The following is a 27,503-nucleotide window of genomic DNA, read 5'->3' on the forward strand; positions in this document are numbered from 1 at the left end:
TATAGGACTACCACAGGGTAGCATATTAAGTCCAATGTTATATATTTTATATAATATTGATTTAGAAAATTGTATTAATAGCACAACAAAGATTATTCAATATGCTGATGTTGTAGTAGTTTACACATCCCACAAATCATTGGATATATATGTAAAAATAATTTTAATGTCTCAATTAAGGCTGTTCTTAATCACTATCAAAATATTGGTTTAGCAATATCAGAATCTAAAACAGAAATTTGCATTTTCTCCAGAAATCGTCAAATTCCACAAGGTCATTTGGCAGTAGGTCAAATTCAATATCCTATTAAAAATTGTATAAAATATCTCGGTACTTATTTAGACAGAAAACTTCTATGGAAGGATCACATGCATCATATCATAAAAAAGTCTGAGAATGCAATGAATATTCTAAGAGCCTTTTGTAGAACTAATTGGGGTGCCGATCCAAATATAGCACTTTTATTTTACCGTATTATGATTCGTCCTATTTTCGATTACAGTTGTCATCTGTATGGAACTGCTGCAAACACACATTTGAATAAATTAGAAATACAAAAAAATAAATGTCTTCGACTTTGTCTTGGATATTTGAAGTCTACACCCGTTAATATAATGGAAGTTGAGGCGATAGAACCACCCTTAGAATTTCGACGACAGTTTTTAAGTGATAAATTTATTACTAGAACCATAGGAAAAAATAAAAACTATTTGCAGGATATACATAAGTTATCAATTTTAGATCTAACTCATAAATATTGGACAAAGAAAAAATGTCCCCTTCTTGTAGATAGTTACTTGAAAATATCTCAATACCGAAGTACTTTCTATACTTATGAAAATCAAGTTTCACCTATGTATTCCCATGTATTAGAAGAAATTTTCTCAAAACAAATTAATACGTTTTTTATGGATATTAATTTAAATCCAGCCGTTTTTCAATCATTTATACTTCATAAATGGCCACACTATCAGTTTTACTATACAGATGGATCCAAAGTACAAAACAAAGTAGGATGTGCAATAATCAATATTCAAAGTGGATTTAAAAAATTATTCAAATTGCCTTGTGAATCATCGATACACACCGCTGAAATGATAGCGATACTTTTTGCTTTAAGACACATATTTAGTAACGAACCCTATAGCTGCATAATATTTACAGACAGTAAGAGTGTCGTTGATAGACTAACTAACGTACATAAGTTGTACGTAAGTACGTAAGTTGTACATTGAGTTGTACGTAACGTACAACTCAATCATATAGAACTGGAAATTATGACTCTTTATAATAAAATTGCAAATTTAGGAAAAAACATCATTATTTCATGGATAAAGGGACACGCAGGCATTAGGGGTAACGAAATAGTAAACAGGCTAGCCAAATCCGCTCAAGAAATAGGCGAAGAACGTCCCATTAATTACAAACAAATGCAGCCTGAAATTCCCATTAAAAGATGGTTTCATTCTGTATCAAATCGCCATTTCATAAGAGTTATAAATAGATTGAGATGTAATCATGCTCTTACCCCCTTCATATGTACAGTTTGGGTCTCACAGAGTCACCTAACTGTGAGTGTGGAAAAGAAGGTGATCTACTACATATTCTCCTCGAATGTTCACATCAATCAGTAAATATAAACAAATTTTATGATAATCTTAATACATTAAAAATTCCACTTCCCGTCTACCTGAACAATTTGATATTTTCTGAAAATATTAATATATTAAAAACAATTTACGAGCATATCAAAAACTGTAAATATAGATTGTAGCAATAAAATTTACCCTGTATTTTAGAAATTTTGTTAAAACAAAGCAGGCATGTTTGTTAAAACAAAACAAACATGTTTGTTTTGTTGTTATTTTGTTTTAAACCCTGTAGATTTAAGTAATTATTGTATATTATAATTGAAAAAAGAAAAGAACAAAAAAAGAGAAAAGAAAAGAAAAAAAAAACAGAAAAAAAAGCAAAAAAAAAAAACTAAGAAGATGTAAACCTCCGCGAGGTTGAATCGGGTTTACGTCTTAGCGTAGTAAAAAAAAACAATTTATAAAAAATAACAATAAAAAAATAATAAAAAAAAACAAATTAACAATATAAAAAAAATGCAACAAAAAATACAAAAAAAAAATTACAAAAAAAAATGAACAACCAAAACAGAGTATTATTTAGATAATAATTGTAGATACTAATGTTAGTTTGTTATGTATTTAGAGTTAGAAATACAGAAAAAATTCCTCTGATTGAAAAATCAAATTTGTTTGTTTTTAAAATAACAAAATGTCTGGCTAATTGGCTCGGCCAAGGCCATCAAATTCACTCAAAAAAAAATATATATAAATACAATATTCAGATGATTTGTTACAGTAGCAATATCAATAGCTTTAGGTACTATTTGAAGCATTAAATGCAAATCGTTACATTGTTGAAATAAATGAGTGCTTTATTGTTTTTTTTTATTTATAATATTATATAGATAGTAATAGGTAATAATTGTATATTATGTATTTCTTTAATGCTGCATTCATGTATAATTTTGAAAGTTTGTTTGTCCCGTTTGTTATTAATAAATAAATATCAATAAATGAATATATTATAATGTAATTTGTAATAAAAGTTCCTTTAATATTTTTATTTTCTATTTCCCAAAATTAAAAATACATTCTTCATTGAAGTCCACCGAAGTTATTTTTTGGACGTCCGATGAACGTCCAAATAACGTCCTCTCAGGAGGTTGGACCAAACTGGGACGTCCTATGAAGGCCCAATTGACGTCCACCGAACGTCCCCTCGGACGTTAAGTGGACCTCCATTGGACGTTTGGCAACGTGGCATTTGGACCATAATAGGACGTCCTGTTAAGGTCCAATTCACGTCCCCTAGGACGTCCGATTAAGGTCCGATTATGGTCCAATTTACGTCCGATTAAGGTCCCATTTACGTCCGATTAAGGTCCAATTTACGTCCGATTAATGTCCAATTTACGTTCGATTAAGGTCCAATTTACGTTCGCTTAAGATCCAATTTACGTCCAACTAAGGTCCAATTTACGTCCAATTAAGGTCCAATTTACGTCCCCTAGGACGTCAGATTAAGGTCCAATTTAGGTCCGATTAAGGTCCAATATACGTCCCCTCGGACCTTAGATGGACTTCCAATGGACGTTCGGTAGCGCGATATTTGGACCAAAATAGGACGCATAAAGGAAGTTCCTCGGACGAAAACGGACGTCCAAGGGACGTCCTCAAAGTCCGTGAAGGACGTCCTTGTGCTATTAGGGTTAACCCCACTTCAGGAGAGATGTCACGCTAGCTTAATATTAAGCTAGCAAAATTCTCGAAAAAACGGCATTGCATAAGCGGAATTCAATTTAACCTATGCAATAATTTTTCACCCATGTTAAGCTAATTTATTACCACCCTAATAATTTCTCACCCCTTAACCCTACTTCAGGAGAAATGTCACGCTGGCTTAATATTCAAGCTAGCAAAATTCTCCAAAAAACGGCATCGCATCAGCGGAATCCAATTTAAATTATGTAATAATTTTTTAACGATGTTAAACTTATTTATTACCAATCTAATAATTTTTCACCCCTTAACCCCACTTCAGGAGAGATGCTACTCTAGCTTAATATTCAAGCTAGCAAAATTCTCGATAAAACGGCATTGCATGAGCGGAATTTAATTTAACCTATGCAATAATTTTTCACATATATTAAACTAATTTATTAACACCCTAATAATTTTTCACCTCTTAACCCACTTCAGGAGAGCTGTCAAGCTAGCTTAATATTCAAGCTAGCATAATTCTCGATAAAACAGCATTGCATGAGCGGAATCCAATGTAACCTGCACAATAATTTTTCACACATATCAGACTAATTTATTACCACACTAATAATTTTTCACACCTTAACCCCACTTCAGGACAGATGTCACGCTAGCTTAATATTCAAGATAGCAAAATTCTCGATAAAACGGCATTGCATGAGCGGAATCCAATTTAACCTGTGCAATTATTTTTTTTTACCCATATTAGACTAATTCATTACCAACCTAATAATTTTCCACACCTTAACCCCACTTCAGGAGAGATGTCACGCTAGCTTAATATTAAGCTAGCAAAATTCTCGAAAAAACGGCATTGCATGAGCGAAACAATGCAATAATTTTTCACCCATGTTAAACTAATTTATTATCACTCTAATAATTTTTCACCCCTTAACCCCACTTCAGGAGAGATGTCACGCTAGCTTAATATTCAAGCTAGCAAAATTCTCGTTAAAATGGCACTGCATGAGCGGAATCCAATTTAACCTATGCAATAATTTTTCACCCATGTTAAACTAATTTATTATTACCCTAATAATTTTTCACCCCTTAACACCACTTCAGGAGAGATGTCAAGCTGGCTTAATATTCAAGCTAGCAAAATTCTCGATAAAACGGCATTGCATGAGTCGAATCCAATTTAACCTGTGCAATAATTTTTAACCTATATTAGACTAATTTATTACCATACTAATAATTTTTCACACCCTAACCCCACTTCAGGAGAGATGTCACGCTAGCTTAATATTCGAGCTAGCAAAATTCTCAATAAAACGGCATTGTATGAGCGCAATCCAATTTAACCTGTGCAATAATTTTTAACCCATATTATACTAATTTATTATCACCCTATTAATTTTTCACACCTTAATCCCACTTCAGGAGACATGTCACGCTAGCTTAATATTCAAGCTACCAAAATTCTCGATAAAACGGCATTGCATGAGCGGAATCCAATTTAACCAGTGCAATAATTTTTAACCCATATTAGACTAATTTATTACCACCCTAATAATTTTTCACACCTTAACCTCACTTCAGGAGAGATGTAACGCTAGCTTAATATTCAAGCTAGCAAAATTCTCGATAAAACGGCATTGCATGAGCGGAATGCAATTTAACCTGTGCAATAATTTTTTACCCATGTTAGACTAATTTATTACCACCCTAATAATTTTTCATCTCTTAACCCCACTTCAGGAGAGATGTCAAGCTAGCTTAATATTCAAGCTAGCAAAATTCTCGTTAAAATGGCACTGCATGAGCGGAATCCAATTTAACCTATGCAATAATTGTTCACCCATGTTAAACTAATTTATTACCACCCTAATAATTTTTCACCTCTTAACCCCACTTCAGGAGAGATGTCAAGCTAGCTTAATATTCAAGCTAGCAAAATTCTCGATAAAACGGCATTGCATGAGCGGAATCCAATTTAACCTGTGCAATAATTTTTAACCCATATTAGACTAATTTATTACCACCCTAATAATTTTTCACACCTTAACCACACTTCAGGAGAGATGTCACGCTAGCTTAATATTCAAGCTAGCAAAATTCTCGTTAAAATGGCACTGCATGAGCGGAATCCAATTTAACCTATGCAATAATTTTTCACCCATTTTAAACTAATTTATTATTACCCTAATAATTTTTCACCCCTTAACACCACTTCAGGAGAGATGTCAAGCTGGCTTAATATTCAAGCTAGCAAAATTCTCGATAAAACGGCATTGCATGAGTCGAATCCAATTTAACCTAATCCAATTTATACTAATAATTTTTCACACAATAACCCCACTTCAGGAGAGATGTCACGCTAGCTTAATATTCGAGCTAGCAAAATTCTCAATAAAACGGCATTGCATGAGCGCAATCCAATTTAACCTGTGCAATAATTTTTAACCCATATTATACTAATTTATTATCACCCTAATAATTTTTCACACCTTAACCACACTTCAGGAGAGATGTCACGCTAGCTTAATATTCAAGCTAGCAAAATTCTCGTTAAAATGGCACTGCATGAGCGGAATCCAATTTAACCTATGCAATAATTTTTCACCCATGTTAAACTAATTTATTATTACCCTAATAATTTTTCACCCCTTAACACCACTTCAGGAGAGATGTCAAGCTGGCTTAATATTCAAGCTAGCAAAATTCTCGATAAAACGGCATTGCATGAGTCGAATCCAATTTAACCTGTGCAATAATTTTTAACCTATATTAGACTAATTTATTACCATACTAATAATTTTTCACACCCTAACCCCACTTCAGGAGAGATGTCACGCTAGCTTAATATTCGAGCTAGCAAAATTCTCAATAAAACGGCATTGCATGAGCGCAATCCAATTTAACCTGTGCAATAATTTTTAACCCATATTAAACTAATTTATTATCACCCTATTAATTTTTCACACCTTAATCCCACTTCAGGAGACATGTCACGCTAGCTTAATATTCAAGCTAGCAAAATTCTCGATAAAACGGCATTGCATGAGCGGAATCCAATTTAACTTGTGCAATAATTTTTCACCCATGTTAAACTAATTTACTATTACCCTAATAATTTTTCACCCCTTAACACCACTTCAGGAGAGATGTCAAGCAGGCTTAATATTCAAGCTAGCAAAATTCTCGATAAAACGGCATTGCATGAGTCGAATCCAATTTAACCTGTGCAATAATTTTTAACCCATATTAGACTAATTTATTACCACCCTAATAATTTTTCACACCTTAACCACACTTCAGGAGAGATGTCACGCTAGCTTAATATTCAAGCTAGCAAAATTCTCGTTAAAATGGCACTGCATGAGCGGAATCCAATTTAACCTATGCAATAATTTTTCACCCATGTTAAACTAATTTATTATTACCCTAATAATTTTTCACCCCTTAACACCACTTCAGGAGAGATGTCAAGCTGGCTTAATATTCAAGCTAGCAAAATTCTCGATAAAACGGCATTGCATGAGTCGAATCCAATTTAACCTGTGCAATAATTTTTAACCTATATTAGACTAATTTATTACCATACTAATAATTTTTCACACCCTAACCCCACTTCAGGAGAGATGTCACGCTAGCTTAATATTCGAGCTAGCAAAATTCTCAATAAAACGGCATTGCATGAGCGCAATCCAATTTAAACTGTGCAATAATTTTTAACCCATATTATACTAATTTATTATCACCCTATTAATTTTTCACACCTTAATCCCACTTCAGGAGACATGTCAAGCTAGCTTAATATTCAAGCTAGCAAAATTCTCGATAAAACGGCATTGCATGAGCGGAATCCAATTTAACCTGTGTAATAATTTTTCACCCATGTTAAACTAATTTATTACCACTCTAATAATTTTTCACCCCTTAACCCCACTTCAGGAGAGATGTCACGCTAGCTTAATATTCAAGCTAGCAAAATTCTCGATAAAACGGCATTGCATGAGCGGAATGCAATTTAACCTGTGCAATAATTTTTTACCCATGTTAGACTAATTTATTACCACCCTAATAATTTTTCACCTCTTAACCCCACTTCAGGAGAGATGTCAAGCTAGCTTAATATTCAAGCTAGTAAAATTCTCGTTAAAATGGCACTGCATGAGCGGAATCCAATTTAACCTATGCAATAATTGTTCACCCATGTTAAACTAATTTATTACCACCCTAATAATTTTTCACCTCTTAACCCCACTTCAGGAGAGATGTCAAGCTAGCTTAATATTCAAGCTAGCACAACTCTCGATAAAACGGCATTGCATGAGCGGAATCCAATTTAACCTGTGCAATAATTTTTAACCCATATTAGACTAATTTATTACCACCCTAATAATTTTTCACACCTTAACCACACTTCAGGAGAGATGTCACGCTAGCTTAATATTCAAGCTAGCAAAATTCTCGTTAAAATGGCACTGCATGAGCGGAATCCAATTTAACCTATGCAATAATTTTTCACCCATGTTAAACTAATTTATTATTACCCTAATAATTTTTCACCCCTTAACACCACTTCAGGAGAGATGTCAAGCTGGCTTAATATTCAAGCTAGCAAAATTCTCGATAAAACGGCATTGCATGAGTCGAATCCAATTTAACCTGTGCAATAATTTTTAACCTATATTAGACTAATTTATTACCATACTAATAATTTTTCACACCCTAACCCCACTTCAGGAGAGATGTCACGCTAGCTTAATATTCAAGCTACCAAAATTCTCGATAAAACGGCATTGCATGAGCGGAATCCAATTTAACCTGTGCAATAATTTTTAACCCATATTAGACTAATTTATTACCACCCTAATAATTTTTCACACCTTAACCTCACTTCAGGAGAGATGTAACGCTAGCTTAATATTCAAGCTAGCAAAATTCTCGATAAAACGGCATTGCATGAGCGGAATGCAATTTAACCTGTGCAATAATTTTTTACCCATGTTAGACTAATTTATTACCACCCCAATAATTTTTCACCTCTTAACCCCACTTCAGGAGAGATGTCAAGCTAGCTTAATATTCAAGCTAGCAAAATTCTCGTTAAAATGGCACTGCATGAGCGGAATCCAATTTAACCTATGCAATAATTGTTCACCCATGTTAAACTAATTTATTACCACCCTAATAATTTTTCACCTCTTAACCCCACTTCAGGAGAGATGTCAAGTTAGCTTAATATTCAAGCTAGCAAAACTCTCGATAAAACGGCATTGCATGAGCGGAATCCAATTTAACCTGTGCAATAATTTTTAACCCATATTAGACTAATTTATTACCACCCTAATAATTTTTCACACCTTAACCACACTTCAGGAGAGATGTCACGCTAGCTTAATATTCAAGCTAGCAAAATTCTCGTTAAAATGGCACTGCATGAGCGGAATCCAATTTAACCTATGCAATAATTTTTCACCCATTTTAAACTAATTTATTATTACCCTAATAATTTTTCACCCCTTAACACCACTTCAGGAGAGATGTCAAGCTGGCTTAATATTCAAGCTAGCAAAATTCTCGATAAAACGGCATTGCATGAGTCGAATCCAATTTAACCTAATCCAATTTATACTAATAATTTTTCACACAATAACCCCACTTCAGGAGAGATGTCACGCTAGCTTAATATTCGAGCTAGCAAAATTCTCAATAAAACGGCATTGCATGAGCGCAATCCAATTTAACCTGTGCAATAATTTTTAATCCATATTATACTAATTTATTATCACCCTAATAATTTTTCACACCTTAACCACACTTCAGGAGAGATGTCACGCTAGCTTAATATTCAAGCTAGCAAAATTCTCGTTAAAATGGCACTGCATGAGCGGAATCCAATTTAACCTATGCAATAATTTTTCACCCATGTTAAACTAATTTATTATTACCCTAATAATTTTTCACCCCTTAACACCACTTCAGGAGAGATGTCAAGCTGGCTTAATATTCAAGCTAGCAAAATTCTCGATAAAACGGCATTGCATGAGTCGAATCCAATTTAACCTGTGCAATAATTTTTAACCTATATTAGACTAATTTATTACCATACTAATAATTTTTCACACCCTAACCCCACTTCAGGAGAGATGTCACGCTAGCTTAATATTCGAGCTAGCAAAATTCTCAATAAAACGGCATTGCATGAGCGCAATCCAATTTAACCTGTGCAATAATTTTTAACCCATATTAAACTAATTTATTATCACCCTATTAATTTTTCACACCTTAATCCCACTTCAGGAGACATGTCACGCTAGCTTAATATTCAAGCTAGCAAAATTCTCGATAAAACGGCATTGCATGAGCGGAATCCAATTTAACTTGTGCAATAATTTTTCACCCATGTTAAACTAATTTACTATTACCCTAATAATTTTTCACCCCTTAACACCACTTCAGGAGAGATGTCAAGCAGGCTTAATATTCAAGCTAGCAAAATTCTCGATAAAACGGCATTGCATGAGTCGAATCCAATTTAACCTGTGCAATAATTTTTAACCCATATTAGACTAATTTATTACCACCCTAATAATTTTTCACACCTTAACCACACTTCAGGAGAGATGTCACGCTAGCTTAATATTCAAGCTAGCAAAATTCTCGTTAAAATGGCACTGCATGAGCGGAATCCAATTTAACCTATGCAATAATTTTTCACCCATGTTAAACTAATTTATTATTACCCTAATAATTTTTCACCCCTTAACACCACTTCAGGAGAGATGTCAAGCTGGCTTAATATTCAAGCTAGCAAAATTCTCGATAAAACGGCATTGCATGAGTCGAATCCAATTTAACCTGTGCAATAATTTTTAACCTATATTAGACTAATTTATTACCATACTAATAATTTTTCACACCCTAACCCCACTTCAGGAGAGATGTCACGCTAGCTTAATATTCGAGCTAGCAAAATTCTCAATAAAACGGCATTGCATGAGCGCAATCCAATTTAACCTGTGCAATAATTTTTAACCCATATTATACTAATTTATTATCACCCTATTAATTTTTCACACCTTAATCCCACTTCAGGAGACATGTCACGCTAGCTTAATATTCAAGCTAGCAAAATTCTCGATAAAACGGCATTGCATGAGCGGAATCCAATTTAACCTGTGTAATAATTTTTCACCCATGTTAAACTAATTTATTACCACTCTAATAATTTTTCACCCCTTAACCCCACTTCAGGAGAGATGTCACGCTAGCTTAATATTCAAGCTAGCAAAATTCTCGTTAAAATGGCACTGCATGAGCGGAATCCAATTTAACCTATGCAATAATTTTTCACCCATGTTAAACTAATTTATTATTACCCTAATAATTTTTCACCCCTTAACACCACTTCAGGAGAGATGTCAAGCTGGCTTAATATTCAAGCTAGCAAAATTCTCGATAAAACGGCATTGCATGAGTCGAATCCAATTTAACCTGTGCAATAATTTTTAACCTATATTAGACTAATTTATTACCATACTAATAATTTTTCACACCCTAACCCCACTTCAGGAGAGATGTCACGCTAGCTTAATATTCGAGCTAGCAAAATTCTCAATAAAACGGCATTGCATGAGCGCAATCCAATTTAACCTGTGCAATAATTTTTAACCCATATTATACTAATTTATTATCACCCTATTAATTTTTCACACCTTAATCCCACTTCAGGAGACATGTCACGCTAGCTTAATATTCAAGCTAGCAAAATTCTCGATAAAACGGCATTGCATGAGCGGAATCCAATTTAACCTGTGCAATAATTTTTAACCCATGTTAAACTAATTTATTACCACTCTAATAATTTTTCACCCCTTAACCCCACTTCAGGAGAGATGTCAAGCTAGCTTAATATTCAAGCTAGCAAAATTCTCGATAAAACGGCATTGCATGAGCGGAATCCAATTTAGCCCGTGCAATAATTTTTTACCCATGTTAGACTAATTTATTACCACCCTAATAATTTTTCACCTCTTAACTCCACTTCAGGAGAGATGTCACGCTAGCTTAATATTCAAGCTAGCAAAATTCTCGTTAAAATGGCACTGCATGAGCGGAATCCAATTTAACCTATGCAATAATTTTTCACCCATGTTAAACTAATTTATTATTACCCTAATAATTTTTCACCCCTTAACACCACTTCAGGAGGGATGTCAAGCTGGCTTAATATTCAAGCTAGCAAAATTCTCGATAAAACGGCATTGCCTGAGTCGAATCCAATTTAACCTGTGCAATAATTTTTAACCTATATTAGACTAATTTATTACCCTACTAATAATTTTTCACACCCTAACCCCACTTCAGGAGAGATGTCACGCTAGCTTAATATTCGAGCTAGCAAAATTCTCAATAAAACGGCATTGCATGAGCGCAATCCAATTTAACCTGTGCAATAATTTTTAACCCATATTATACTAATTTATTATCACCCTATTAATTTTTCACACCTTAATCCCACTTCAGGAGACATGTCACGCTAGCTTAATATTCAAGCTAGCAAAATTCTCGATAAAACGGCATTGCATGAGCGGAATCCAATTTAACCTGTGCAATAATTTTTCACCCATGTTAAACTAATTTATTACCACCCTAATAATTTTTCACCTCTTAACCCCACTTCAGGAGAGATGTCAAGCTAGCTTAATATTCAAGCTAGCAAAATTCTCGTTAAAATGGCACTGCATGAGCGGAATCCAATTTAACCTTTGCAATAATTGTTCACCCATGTTAAACTAATTTATTACCACCCTAATAATTTTTCACCTCTTAACCCCACTTCAGGAGAGATGTCAAGCTAGCTTAATATTCAAGCTAGCAAAATTTTCGATAAAACGGCATTGCATGAGCGGAATCCAATTTAACCTGTGCAATAATTTTTAACCCATATTAGACTAATTTATTACCACCCTAATAATTTTTCACACCTTAACCACACTTCAGGAGAGATGTCACGCTAGCTTAATATTCAAGCTAGCAAAATTCTCGTTAAAATGGCACTGCATGAGCGGAACCCAATTTAACCTATGCAATAATTTTTCACCCATGTTAAACTAATTTATTATTACCCTAATAATTTTTCACCCCTTAACACCACTTCAGGAGAGATGTCAAGCTGGCTTAATATTCAAGCTAGCAAAATTCTCGATAAAACGGCATTGCATGAGTCGAATCCAATTTAACCTGTGCAATAATTTTTAACCTAAATTAGACTAATTTATTACCATACTAATAATTTTTCACACAATAACCCCACTTCAGGAGAGATGTCACGCTAGCTTAATATTCGAGCTAGCAAAATTCTCAATAAAACGGCATTGCATGAGCGCAATCCAATTTAACCTGTGCAATAATTTTTAACCCATATTATACTAATTTATTATCACCCTAATAATTTTTCACACCTTAACCACACTTCAGGAGAGATGTCACGCTAGCTTAATATTCAAGCTAGCAAAATTCTCGTTAAAATGGCACTGCATGAGCGGAATCCAATTTAACCTATGCAATAATTTTTCACCCATGTTAAACTAATTTATTATTACCCTAATAATTTTTCACCCCTTAACACCACTTCAGGAGAGATGTCAAGCTGGCTTAATATTCAAGCTAGCAAAATTCTCGATAAAACGGCATTGCATGAGTCGAATCCAATTTAACCTGTGCAATAATTTTTAACCTATATTAGACTAATTTATTACCATACTAATAATTTTTCACACCCTAACCCCACTTCAGGAGAGATGTCACGCTAGCTTAATATTCGAGCTAGCAAAATTCTCAATAAAACGGCATTGCATGAGCGCAATCCAATTTAACCTGTGCAATAATTTTTAACCCATATTAAACTAATTTATTATCACCCTATTAATTTTTCACACCTTAATCCCACTTCAGGAGACATGTCACGCTAGCTTAATATTCAAGCTAGCAAAATTCTCGATAAAACGGCATTGCATGAGCGGAATCCAATTTAACTTGTGCAATAATTTTTCACCCATGTTAAACTAATTTATTACCACTCTAATAATTTTTCACCCCTTAACCCCACTTCAGGAGAGATGTCACGCTAGCTTAATATTCAAGCTAGCAAAATTCTCGTTAAAATGGCACTGCATGAGCGGAATCCAATTTAACCTATGCAATAATTTTTCACCCATGTTAAACTAATTTACTATTACCCTAATAATTTTTCACCCCTTAACACCACTTCAGGAGAGATGTCAAGCAGGCTTAATATTCAAGCTAGCAAAATTCTCGATAAAACGGCATTGCATGAGTCGAATCCAATTTAACCTGTGCAATAATTTTTAACCCATATTAGACTAATTTATTACCACCCTAATAATTTTTCACACCTTAACCACACTTCAGGAGAGATGTCACGCTAGCTTAATATTCAAGCTAGCAAAATTCTCGTTAAAATGGCACTGCATGAGCGGAATCCAATTTAACCTATGCAATAATTTTTCACCCATGTTAAACTAATTTATTATTACCCTAATAATTTTTCCCCCCTTAACACCACTTCAGGAGAGATGTCAAGCTGGCTTAATATTCAAGCTAGCAAAATTCTCGATAAAACGGCATTGCATGAGTCGAATCCAATTTAACCTGTGCAATAATTTTTAACCTATATTAGACTAATTTATTACCATACTAATAATTTTTCACACCCTAACCCCACTTCAGGAGAGATGTCACGCTAGCTTAATATTCGAGCTAGCAAAATTCTCAATAAAACGGCATTGCATGAGCGCAATCCAATTTAACCTGTGCAATAATTTTTAACCCATATTATACTAATTTATTATCACCCTATTAATTTTTCACACCTTAATCCCACTTCAGGAGACATGTCACGCTAGCTTAATATTCAAGCTAGCAAAATTCTCGATAAAACGGCATTGCATGAGCGGAATCCAATTTAACCTGTGCAATAATTTTTCACCCATGTTAAACTAATTTATTACCACTCTAATAATTTTTCACCCCTTAACCCCACTTCAGGAGAGATGTCAGGCTAGCTTAATATTCAAGCTAGCAAAATTCTCGTTAAAATGGCACTGCATGAGCGGAATCCAATTTAACCTATGCAATAATTTTTCACCCATGTTAAACTAATTTATTATTACCCTAATAATTTTTCACCCCTTAACACCACTTCAGGAGAGATGTCAAGCTGGCTTAATATTCAAGCTAGCAAAATTCTCGATAAAACGGCATTGCATGAGTCGAATCCAATTTAACCTGTGCAATAATTTTTAACCTATATTAGACTAATTTATTACCATACTAATAATTTTTCACACCCTAACCCCACTTCAGGAGAGATGTCACGCTAGCTTAATATTCGAGCTAGCAAAATTCTCAATAAAACGGCATTGCATGAGCGCAATCCAATTTAACCTGTGCAATAATTTTTAACCCATATTATACTAATTTATTATCACCCTATTAATTTTTCACACCTTAATCCCACTTCAGGAGACATGTCACGCTAGCTTAATATTCAAGCTAGCAAAATTCTCGATAAAACGGCATTGCATGAGCGGAATCCAATTTAACCTGTGCAATAATTTTTAACCCATGTTAAACTAATTTATTACCACTCTAATAATTTTTCACCCCTTAACCCCACTTCAGGAGAGATGTCAAGCTAGCTTAATATTCAAGCTAGCAAAATTCTCGATAAAACGGCATTGCATGAGCGGAATCCAATTTAACCCGTGCAATAATTTTTTACCCACGTTAGACTAATTTATTACCACCCTAATAATTTTTCACCTCTTAACTCCACTTCAGGAGAGATGTCACGCTAGCTTAATATTCAAGCTAGCAAAATTCTCGTTAAAATGGCACTGCATGAGCGGAATCCAATTTAACCTATGCAATAATTTTTCACCCATGTTAAACTAATTTATTATTACCCTAATAATTTTTCACCCCTTAACACCACTTCAGGAGAGATGTCAAGCTGGCTTAATATTCAAGCTAGCAAAATTCTCGATAAAACGGCATTGCATGAGTCGAATCCAATTTAACCTGTACAATAATTTTTAACCTATATTAGACTAATTTATTACCCTACTAATAATTTTTCACACCCTAACCCCACTTCAGGAGAGATGTCACGCTAGCTTAATATTCGAGCTAGCAAAATTCTCAATAAAACGGCATTGCATGAGCGCAATCCAATTTAACCTGTGCAATAATTTTTATCCCATATTATACTAATTTATTATCACCCTATTAATTTTTCACACCTTAATCCCACTTCAGGAGACATGTCACGCTAGCTTAATATTCAAGCTAGCAAAATTCTCGATAAAACGGCATTGCATGAGCGGAATCCAATTTAACCTGTGCAATAATTTTTCACCCATGTTAGACTAATTTATTACCACTCTAATAATTTTTCACCCCTTAACCCCACTTCAGGAGAGATGTCACGCTAGCTTAATATTCAAGCTAGCAAAATTCTCGTTAAAATGGCACTGCATGAGCGGAATCCAATTTAACCTATGCAATAATTTTTCACCCATGTTAAACTAATTTATTATTACCCTAATAATTTTTCACCCCTTAACACCACTTCAGGAGAGATGTCAAGCTGGCTTAATATTCAAGCTAGCAAAATTCTCGATAAAACGGCATTGCATGAGTCGAATCCAATTTAACCTGTGCAATAATTTTTAACCTATATTAGACTAATTTATTACCATACTAATAATTTTTCACACCCTAACCCCACTTCAGGAGAGATGTCACGCTAGCTTAATATTCGAGCTAGCAAAATTCTCAATAAAACGGCATTGCATGAGCGCAATCCAATTTAACTTGTGCAATAATTTTTAACCCATATTATACTAATTTATTATCACCCTATTAATTTTTCACACCTTAATCCCACTTCAGGAGACATGTCACGCTAGCTTAATATTCAAGCTAGCAAAATTCTCGATAAAACGGCATTGCATGAGCGGAATCCAATTTAACCTGTGCAATAATTTTTCACCCATGTTAAACTAATTTATTACCACTCTAATAATTTTTCACCCCTTAACCCCACTTCAGGAGAGATGTCACGCTAGCTTAATATTCAAGCTAGCAAAATTCTCGTTAAAATGGCACTGCATGAGCGGAATCCAATTTAACCTATGCAATAATTTTTCACCCATGTTAAACTAATTTATTATTACCCTAATAATTTTTCACCCCTTAACACCACTTCAGGAGAGATGTCAAGCTGGCTTAATATTCAAGCTAGCAAAATTCTCGATAAAACGGCATTGCATGAGTCGAATCCAATTTAACCTGTGCAATAATTTTTAACCTATATTAGACTAATTTATTACCATACTAATAATTTTTCACACCCTAACCCCACTTCAGGAGAGATGTCACGCTAGCTTAATATTCGAGCTAGCAAAATTCTCAATAAAACGGCATTGCATGAGCGCAATCCAATTTAACCTGTGCAATAATTTTTAACCCATATTATACTAATTTATTATCACCCTATTAATTTTTCACACCTTAATCCCACTTCAGGAGACATGTCACGCTAGCTTAATATTCAAGCTAGCAAAATTCTCGATAAAACGGCATTGCATGAGCGGAATCCAATTTAACCTGTGCAATAATTTTTCACCCATGTTAAACTAATTTATTACCACTCTAATAATTTTTCACCCCTTAACCCCACTTCAGGAGAGATGTCACGCTAGCTTAATATTCAAGCTAGCAAAATTCTCGTTAAAATGGCACTGCATGAGCGGAATCCAATTTAACCTATGCAATAATTTTTCACCCATGTTAAACTAATTTATTATTACCCTAATAATTTTTCACCCCTTAACACCACTTCAGGAGAGATGTCAAGCTGGCTTAATATTCAAGCTAGCAAAATTCTCGATAAAACGGCATTGCATGAGTCGAATCCAATTTAACCTGTGCAATAATTTTTAACCTATATTAGACTAATTTATTACCATACTAATAATTTTTCACACCCTAACCCCACTTCAGGAGAGATGTCACGCTAGCTTAATATTCGAGCTAGCAAAATTCTCAATAAAACGGCATTGCATGAGCGCAATCCAATTTAACCTGTGCAATAATTTTTAACCCATATTATACTAATTTATTATCACCCTATTAATTTTTCACACCTTAATCCCACTTCAGGAGACATGTCACGCTAGCTTAATATTCAAGCTAGCAAAATTCTCGATAAAACGGCATTGCATGAGCGGAATCCAATTTAACCTGTGCAATAATTTTTCACCCATGTTAAACTAATTTATTACCACTCTAATAATTTTTCACCTGTTAACCCCACTTCAGGAGAGATGTCAAGCTAGCTTAATATTCAAGCTAGCAAAATTCTCGATAAAACGGCATTGCATGAGCGGAATCCAATTTAACCTGTGCAATAATTTTTCACCCATGTTAAACTAATTTATTACCACTAATAATTTTTCACCCCTTAACCCAACTTCAGGAGAGATGTCACGCTAGCTTAATATTCGAGCTAGCAAAATTCTCAATAAAACGGCATTGCATGAGCGCAATCCAATTTAACCTGTGCAATAATTTTTAACCCATATTATACTAATTTATTATCACCCTATTAATTTTTCACACCTTAATCCCACTTCAGGAGACATGTCACGCTAGCTTAATATTCAAGCTAGCAAAATTCTCGATAAAACGGCATTGCATGAGCGGAATCCAATTTAACCTGTGCAATAATTTTTAACCCATATTAGACTAATTTATTACCACCCTAATAATTTTTCACACCTTAACCACACTTCAGGAGAGATGTCACGCTAGCTTAATATTCAAGCTAGCAAAATTCTCGTTAAAATGGCACTGCATGAGCGGAATCCAATTTAACCTATGCAATAATTGTTCACCTATGTTAAACTAATTTATTACCACCCTAATAATTTTTCACCTGTTAACCCCACTTCAGGAGAGATGTCAAGCTAGCTTAATATTCAAGCTAGCAAAATTCTCGATAAAACGGCATTGCATGAGCGGAATCCAATTTAACCTGTGCAATAATTTTTCACCCATGTTAAACTAATTTATTACCACTAATAATTTTTCACCCCTTAACCCAACTTCAGGAGAGATGTCACGCTAGCTTAATATTCAAGCTAGCAAAATTCTCGTTAAAATGGCACTGCATGAGCGGAATCCAATTTAACCTATGCAATAATTGTTCACCCATGTTAAACTAATTTATTACCACCCTAATAATTTTTCACCTCTTAACCCCACTTCAGGAGAGATGTCAAGCTAGCTTAATATTCAAGCTAGCAAAATTCTCGATAAAACGGCATTGCATGAGCGGAATCCAATTTAAACTGTACAATAATTTTTAACCCATGTTAGACTAATTTATTACTACCCTAATAATTGTTCAACGCTTAACCCCACTTCAGGAGAGATGCCACGCTAGCTTAATATTCAAGCTAGCAAAAGTCTCGATAAAACGGCATTGCATGAGCGGAATTTAATGTAACATATGCAGTAATTTTTCGCCCATGTTAGAGTAATTTATTACTACCCTAATAATTTTTCACCCCTTAACCCCTCTTCAGGAGAGATGTCACGCTAGCTTAATATTGAAGCTAGCAAAATTCTCGATAAAACGGCATTGCATGAGCGGAATCCAATTCAACTTATGCAATAGTTTTTCAGCCATATTAACCTTATTCATTACCACCCTAATAATTTTTCACCCCTTAACCCAACTTCAGGAGAGATGTCACGCTAGCTTTATATTCAAGCTAGCAAAATTCTCGAGAAAACAGCGGTGCATGAGCGGAATCCAATTTAACCTATGCAATAACTTTTCACCCATGTTAAACTAATTTATTACCACCCTAATAATTTTTCACCCCTTAACCCCTCTTCAGGAGTGATGTCACGCTAACTTAATATTCAAGCTAGCAAAATTCTCGATAAAACGGCATTGCATGAGCGGAATCCAATTCAACCTATGGAATAATTTTTCACCCATGTTAAACTAATTTATTACCACTCTCAACCTAATAATTTTTCACCCCTTAACTGCAGTTCAGGAGTGATATTCCGCTAGTTTAATATTCAAGCTAACAGAATTGAAAAAAGATCTAAAGAACCACAGTAATCTGCAAGGTTTTGACAAATTTATTACCACCGTAATAATTGTGCACACCTTAACTACCCCTTGAGGGGTTTCAGTAATTCTATTAGTTCAAATTTTCGGGTGAAATTTTTTTTATACTTTTACTGCACTCTATTTATAAGTTAAATAAAGAAGGTCTCAGGTAAGTTTTTGCTATAAATGTTAACCAACCAAAAATTGTACAACACAAAACCAATCTTATTTGGAAACATTCATCGCGTGTCAATTTCCACGTTCCATTTCCACCAAAGAAAAAACATACTTTAAATAATAATTGCTGTCCCATTTTTGACTGACTAAGTTGTTAGATTTTTTTTGTGCCACTAGCAATCTGTGTGTAAAAAAATTCAACTTGAAACTAACGATCACAGGTGATTTAAAATGAAGAACACATTATTGATTTTAAATGCGTGCAAAAAATTATTGCAATGCGTGTTACTACCTATATTTTGTTGATAAATACGTGAACAATAGTGATCAATAATTATTGTTATAGGACTCAATTTTCATCTCTCAATATTTTTTAAAGATCAGTCTTAATAAACTGATTTTTAGATTTTATCATTAATCATGAATAAAACACGAATAGGTATAATAATATCTACGTTATGTCAATTGACAGTGAACTATGATATATAAGTATAAAAGTAAAATAATTTTTAAATTAACAAGTATTTACGTAATTTTAATAATACGTAATTTTAAATATAGCTAACACAGCCCTTTGGAACATTTATTACTTAATTTTTATAACAGGGTGCCGATAATAATGCATTTTATGATACTATTCTTTCTGCATTTCAAAGTCATAAAACCACTACTATACCACTACTATACCCAGATATTTACCTATTGTATCTACTACTATTGTAGTAAGTGGATGGTCTGTATTAAAATTTATTTACTTCTCTGAATAAATTTTAACCACGTTAATACAGGAAAGTTATGATTTAAGGACAAAACAATAATTTTTTACAATTTTACTGTACTTTAATATTATTCTGAAGCTGTTTCTTTGTGGAATCTTATGCAATTTACTATTTTATTGGGAAATATATACTACAGTTTAAGCCAGATTAAATTAAATTTTTAAAGAATTTTTTTACTACGCAACACAAACAAACTATTTTTAATTTATTAATATTTTGTTTTTCAATTACGACTTCCGAAGTGGAAGTCGAAACGTCAATAAATTTCATTTTTGACTTGAATTGTGGCTTATTTACAAATCAAATAGTACATTTCGCTATACCTACTATATTCAAGTAAAATAAGAAAGGGCATTGGTAAGTTTTTACTTGTTAACCAACCTCATAATTTTACAACCAAAACCACACTGAATGGGAAACATTCCACAAGCTACACATTCGCGTTAGCTGAATGCAAAATATTGTAAACTAAAAGTTAAAAGGACAACTTATTCGAATAAATATTTATTTCAGACTGACTAATTATTCATTCTTTATCGAAAACGATCATTCGTCACCGACAAGAATGATTTCACACACTTTTTACTTAAACTAAACAAAACCGATAAATCGTCTCTTACAGGTCCGTCGTGAGTATTAATCTGTTACAATATCTTTGCATTCTAATGTATAAATGCTTAATTGTTAATTTGGACTGCTAAGTAGTTCATATTTTGACTTGAGTAGGCTAAGTTATAGAGTACAGGGTAAAAACAAGAAATGTCACATTGTATACATATCGAGATAAACACCAATAATCGTTTTATTCTTATGATATCTAAAAACCACTTAAGATATTCTTAGCAAAATTCTGGCAACTCTTGTTTTAAAATCTTAATATAATATTAATCTAATATTATTATATACAGGGTGAGTCATGAGGAACTGTACATACTCCTACCTCGTATAGAGGCCCCTATGGGGAATAACAAATGACCATTAAAAAGTGTCTGCTCTCATTGTTTAATAATATACAAGGCGAGTTTCGCATTTTGACAGAAATTTGTATTCGTCATAATTTTTGAACGGTCAGATCGATGTGTCTCTTATTTTGGTCAATCGTTACACTATTGCCACCTAATCAACTGATTTATTCAAACTAGAAAAAAATCAGGTCCGGCTTTAAAAAATTAGTTCGTTTGGGTCTTAGAAAAATTTCACCCTGTATACGCTTTTTGAAAACTCTAATATGAGTTTTACAAATCAGACAAATAGGCAATTAAAATGGTATATTTATTTTTTCCCCACACGATAGTTAATTTTTTATTAAAAAATCAAATTCGTCAAAATCCCAATTTTACCACAAAAATAAAAAAAATTAAACAACGTTTTTCTTAAAATTAAAAGTTTTACCATTTTTTTTTTCTATAACACGTCTAGATTTAAAACTCCTCATAACACTTCTGTTTGGACTCTATAGTTTAACATAGACGTGATCAAATAGATAAATTTTAAATGTTTTCACTTAATTTTTGCGATTTAACTTTGGAATTCACGAATCTGCACCTTTTATTTTTAAAAATTCATAACTTTTACAAGAAAAAGACTGAAACTCTACAACAATTTTCATAGTCTTCACAATGGTAAGAGATACATATGTGCTGTTAAAATTTCAGAAAAAGATATATTAAAATGGAGCCAAAGTTGTAGCGAGTTAAACCATGATTTGTTTTTTTTCATTTTTGGATTAAAATTCCGATTTTGACAAATTTGATTTTTTAATAAAAAATTGAGTAATCGTGTGGGGAAAAAAAAATATGCCATTTTAATTGCCTATTTGTCTAATTTGTAAAATTCTTATTAGAGTTTTTAAAAAGCGTATACAGGGTGAAATTTTTTCTAAGACCAAAACGAACTAATTTTTTAAATCCGGGCATGATTTTTTTCTAGTTTGAATAAATCAGTTGATTAAGTGGTAGCATAAATTAAATATGTGTTTAAAAAAAATTAATTTTTTTAATAAAAGTTAATTATTTTAAATCTGTGGTTCTCTTTACCAAACTTTTAATTCATAGTCAAATTTCATTTTTTTATAAAAAATTAAATAATCGTGTGGGGAAAAAATAAATATGCCATTTTAATTGCCTACTTGTATGATTTGTAAAACTCATATTAGAGTTTTCAAAAAGCATATACAGGGTGAAATTTTTTCTAAGACCCAAACGAACTAATTTTTTAAACCCGGACCTGACTTTTTTCTAGTCTGAATAAATCAGTTGAGTAGGCGGTAATAGTGTAACGATTGACCAAAATAAGAGACACATCGATCTGACCGTTCAAAAATTATGACGAATACAAATTTCTGTCAAAATGCGAAACTCGCCCTGTATATTATTAAACAATGGGAGCAGACACTTTTTAATGGTCATTTGTTATTCCTCATAGGCGCCTCTATACGAGGTAGGAGCATGTACAGTTCCTTATGACTCACCCTGTATAGGGTGGAAGGCACTTATGAAATAAAATTATTTCTGTCCTTGTTTTAAACAATTTTAAAAAACGCTAAGACCCTTCCATTTTTAAATATAAATATACGCTTTTTAAACCTAAATTTGATTGTACAGGGTGATTCAAGTCTAGCATAGTCCATAAGCTTTATTTTTAATGGAACACCCTATATATTTTTTATATTTTTAAAAGCTGCTTAACAACCTGATTTCATCGAACTACATCATGTATGATATATTATGAATAATACAGGGTGAAATTTTGAAATTATAATGTGTGTAAACCACTTATGGAATAAAATTGTTTGTGTCCTTATTTTAAAAAATTATACCAAATTGTTCTATATGGTCCACATATTGTTCATTTTGAGCGTCCGGTTTGGGGGGAGGGGAGATGGGGGAAATGGGGGAGAAGTCGGTAAATTAGTAGTTTTTTACGTTTTTCGTCAATATTTCTAAAACTATGCTTTAGGATAAACAATGTTCTATACAAAAATGTTCTACATAAAATTTAACAAAAATTAATAAAAAAGGTCCTATACATAATTGTTATAAAATCAACGGTTCCGGAGTTACGGAGGGTGAAAAGTGAAGGTGATGATGAATTTGGTTGGTGAGGCTGACGTTTGTCAAGGGCTTATCACTAATATACCATCGGCCACTAAAATAGCAAATTTTAATAACACAATGCTGTTACAGAAAATTTCTTTCATTAGTAATAATACCTATTATAAACAATATATGGCACGAGGTGCCATTTTTTGGAATTCTGCTGGCTTGAATATTAATCTAGCGGAAAATCTCCCCTGGAGTGGGGTTAAGAGGTGAAAATTTATTAGGGTGGTAATAAATTAGTTTAACATGGGTAAAAAATTATTGCATGAGTTAAATTGGATTCCGCTGATGCGATGCCGTTTTTTGGAGAATTTTGCTAGCTTGAATATTAAGCGAGCGTGACAACTGTCCTGAAGTGGCGTTAAGGGGTGAAAAATTATTAGGGTCGTAATAAATTAGCTTAACATGGGTGAAATTTATTGCATAGGTTAAACTGGATTCCGCTAATGCAATGCCGTGTTATCGAGAATTTTGCTAGCTTGAATATGAAGCTAGCGTGACATCTCTCCTGAAATGGGGTTAAGGGGTGAAAAATTATTAGATTGGTAATAAATTAGTGAAAAATTGGTGAAAAATTATAGCATAGGTTAAATTGGGTTTTGCTCATGTGGCCATGCTAGCTTAGGGTACCTTATTTTCTAATTGAACTTCATAAGTGTTGCAATAACGGCACCGATTAAATTGTATTGTAAACCCATAGTTCAAAGTTTGTTATTAGGATAAATTCATTGGCCTCTGTGCTGATCTATACATTATTTGTGAAATTATAAACTATAGATTTGAGCTCTTTTGTGGGCAGTCTATTATCGAAAGTAACCTAACCAACGACTAGGTATAGCGTTATTATCAGTAGCGGTCAATAAGACCATCTTTTTTACTCTACAACTTCAAACATTTATTGACCATAGTCGATGGAGAAGAAATGGACACAGGGCAATAAAACAAATCGAACCTAATATTTACATTGAATTTGTGTGCCAGATACTCTTCAAAAATAGAGTAACTATTATTTTGAACATCTAGTGGAAGAAAGATTTTGTAAGGGTAACCAGAAGAAGTGATATTATATTATGATAATGGGTGTCCACCTAACTTTGGGCAATACAAAAATGAACATCCTAATATGATGTGCCTATACCCCATAGGTATGGTGTGATAAACAAGAAAATGATGAGGTTTGGAGTGCCCTTGATTCCGAGATGCTCGAGATTCATGTAGACAACAATGTTTTAGACGTCATTTGAATGGACATATTGGTAGAGAAAAAGCGGAAATAGAAATAGTTTATGGAGGTTTGGGATGAGAATAGAAAATATTGAAGGAAATAGTGTGATCGACTTTGCAGTGTCATCATATTTTTCTGCGGTTAATACGTTCTTTATGAAAATTGAAGACAACAATGTTACCTATAGTAGCTGGGGACGCTAAAGTCAGATAGAAGATTTTCTGTTGTGTAGAAGAAGTCAGATAAAAAAGGTTGCAACTGTAAACTGATACAGGGAGAGATGGTAGCTACTCAATACCGAACGATATTAGTGGATATGGAGATAAAAGCGAGGCGGAAAGAAAAGCAAGTAGGACATCAGAAAAGAAAGTGGTTGAAGTTAAAGGTGATAAAGGGGATGAAAAGTTTATACAGCATTGCTAAAACAAGATACAAGTCATCAAAGCACTATACTCATGTACGGCAGATTAAGAGTGTGGATGTTGAGAACCGATGTTGAAATAAAGTAAATGTGATATAAAAAAAACAGTAAAAACCTGTATAAAAGGTATATTTAAAAACCCTCCAAAGGGCTACATCAAATTCACATAACTAGTTTTCGACTGGTTTACCAGTAATCATCAGTGCTTACGTGCAATGTACATGCTAACCACCAAGATATTATTTAACAAAAATATTTATGTGGGTCAAAGCCCAGTAAAAGTAGTCCGTCAAGGAAACATTGGTTTAAAAAGCTACATTAAGTGTAGATGTTTAAAATATTTAGCTAATCTGCCTCAGGTAACATCTGAGCTGTAGATTTGACTTGTTTACATGTTGAAAGTATGACGCCAAGTGATGCTCAATGCGTTGAGACAAAGTGTGATGATATTATTGCATTAAGATGAAGGGGGACTGGGACTGTAGGAACTATAGAGAAATAAAGTTAATGTCATGCACGATGAATATTTGAGAGAGAACTAGATCCAAGGGCAACAAAAAACATCGATATAAAAATAATAGTTTGGTTACATACCAAGAAGGAGGACAACAAATGCCTTTGAGAAGGAAAGAGAGTTACACTATTTATAGATCTGGAGAAGGCTTACGATACAATTTCGAGACAAGAGTTATGGAGATGTATGGTAGAGAAATTGGTTCCTGTGAATTACGTAAGGTTCGTGAAGAATATATATGAGGGAGCGTACACCAAACTAAGGACTTTTAAATCAGTCCCTACCTGTTTAATCTTGTTATGGATGTAGTAAGAGAGAAGGTATTAATGTTCTTTGCTCATGATATTGTTTTAATAAAGAAAGCAAAAAATATTGGGGAAGAAATTCGTGGGTTGAACAAGGGCTACTGAAGAGGAACGACTTAAGTTTTGCAGGTCTAAAATAGAGTATTATATGTGGTTGGGAAGAACAGGAATGGTTGAGGACATAGACTTACGTAGAGAAAAAATAGGACGAGTAGAAAAATTAAATACCTTAGCTCCTACATATCGGACCTACATAAAATAAGACACTATATCAAGAAATTGCCCATAGGGTAGAGGCTGGTTGGTTTAACTGGAAGCAAATCACCGCTCTACTTTTTGATCAAAAATTTTGGGAAGGTCTAGAAGGAAAGATGTACAAGAATGTGGTGAAATCTGCGTTGGTAAACGGAAATGCAATGTGGCCTATATAGTAGACTCAGCTAAAGAAAATGTTACATTGGATGCTGGTTTGGTCTAGAAGGGGCAGGATCAGGAACGACTTTGATAAGAAAGAGCTATTACAAATTGACGGAAGGAGAGGTGGAGGAAAAACTGTATGACAGTGGATTTACGAGAGAATGGTTTAGGTAAAGGACAAACAATGGACAGAAATGGATCACGAATAAGATTAAGGAAAAGCGACTCCTGAAAAAAGGAAAAGTGTAGAAGAAGATTAAAATTCAGTTAAATAAAGTTTTCCTAAATGTGTTCGTTGGCCTTTCTTCGGTTTTTTCACTGGTGTTTAAAGTTGTAATTTATTGTGTTTTATTTTTTATATCAGAAGAATTATAATCGTGGTGATATTGCTTTACAAAATATAAATCAATTATTTTTTTAATTATTAATATACTCACTCCCTCTTTTTCTTGATCATGATTTAATTTTTAGTAGTGCAAAGTATTTCTTAAAACGTGAAATTGCATATAAATGGCATGGTCATTGTTTACATACAATCAAACTACGCTGATTATATCAATTACATTTTGAACTTACTTGCAGTAACCCCTAGTCTGTGGAATATTGAAGATTTCAATAGAATTTGCATCGGGATTGCCAATTTTTCTACTGCATACGTTAAATACCTCTTTTAATTTTTTGTCACATTCAGATAATCCATTGGTTTGGTTGGCTAAAACTAAAAAAAAAATAAACTTATTTATTTCTAATATTTAAATCACAACAATAAATTAAATTTATATATATACTCTTCATGATATATCTACAGGGTGTCCCTAAAAGATTAGTCATAAATTATACCACACATTCTGGGGTCAAAAATAGTTTGATTAAACCTAACTTACCTTACTATAAATGTGCTCATAAAAAAGTTACAGCCCTTTGAAGTTACAAAATTAAAATCGATTTTTTTCAATATATCGAAAACTATTAGAAATTTTTTATTGAAAATGGACATGTATCATTTGTATGGCAGGAACATCTTAAAACAAAATTATAGTGAAATTTTTCCACCCCA

At 33.3% G+C, this 27,503-nt stretch overlaps 1 protein-coding gene across 2 annotated transcripts in view; it reads right to left on the reverse strand.

Moving 5' to 3' along the window:
* LOC114341845 (uncharacterized) overlaps nucleotides 1-27,503 on the reverse strand; it is a 77,425-nt gene that overhangs the window by 21,995 nt on the left and 27,927 nt on the right. For both annotated transcript variants that reach the window (XM_028292655.2, XM_028292654.2), the window contains exon 4: nucleotides 27,023-27,164. In XM_028292655.2, coding sequence (XP_028148456.1) covers nucleotides 27,023-27,164 — 142 coding nt within the window. The remainder of the gene's footprint in view (nucleotides 1-27,022; nucleotides 27,165-27,503) is intronic.

Source organism: Diabrotica virgifera, chromosome 4 (genome assembly GCF_917563875.1).
Source record: "Diabrotica virgifera virgifera chromosome 4, PGI_DIABVI_V3a".
Classification (NCBI taxonomy): Eukaryota; Metazoa; Arthropoda; class Insecta; order Coleoptera; family Chrysomelidae; genus Diabrotica; species Diabrotica virgifera.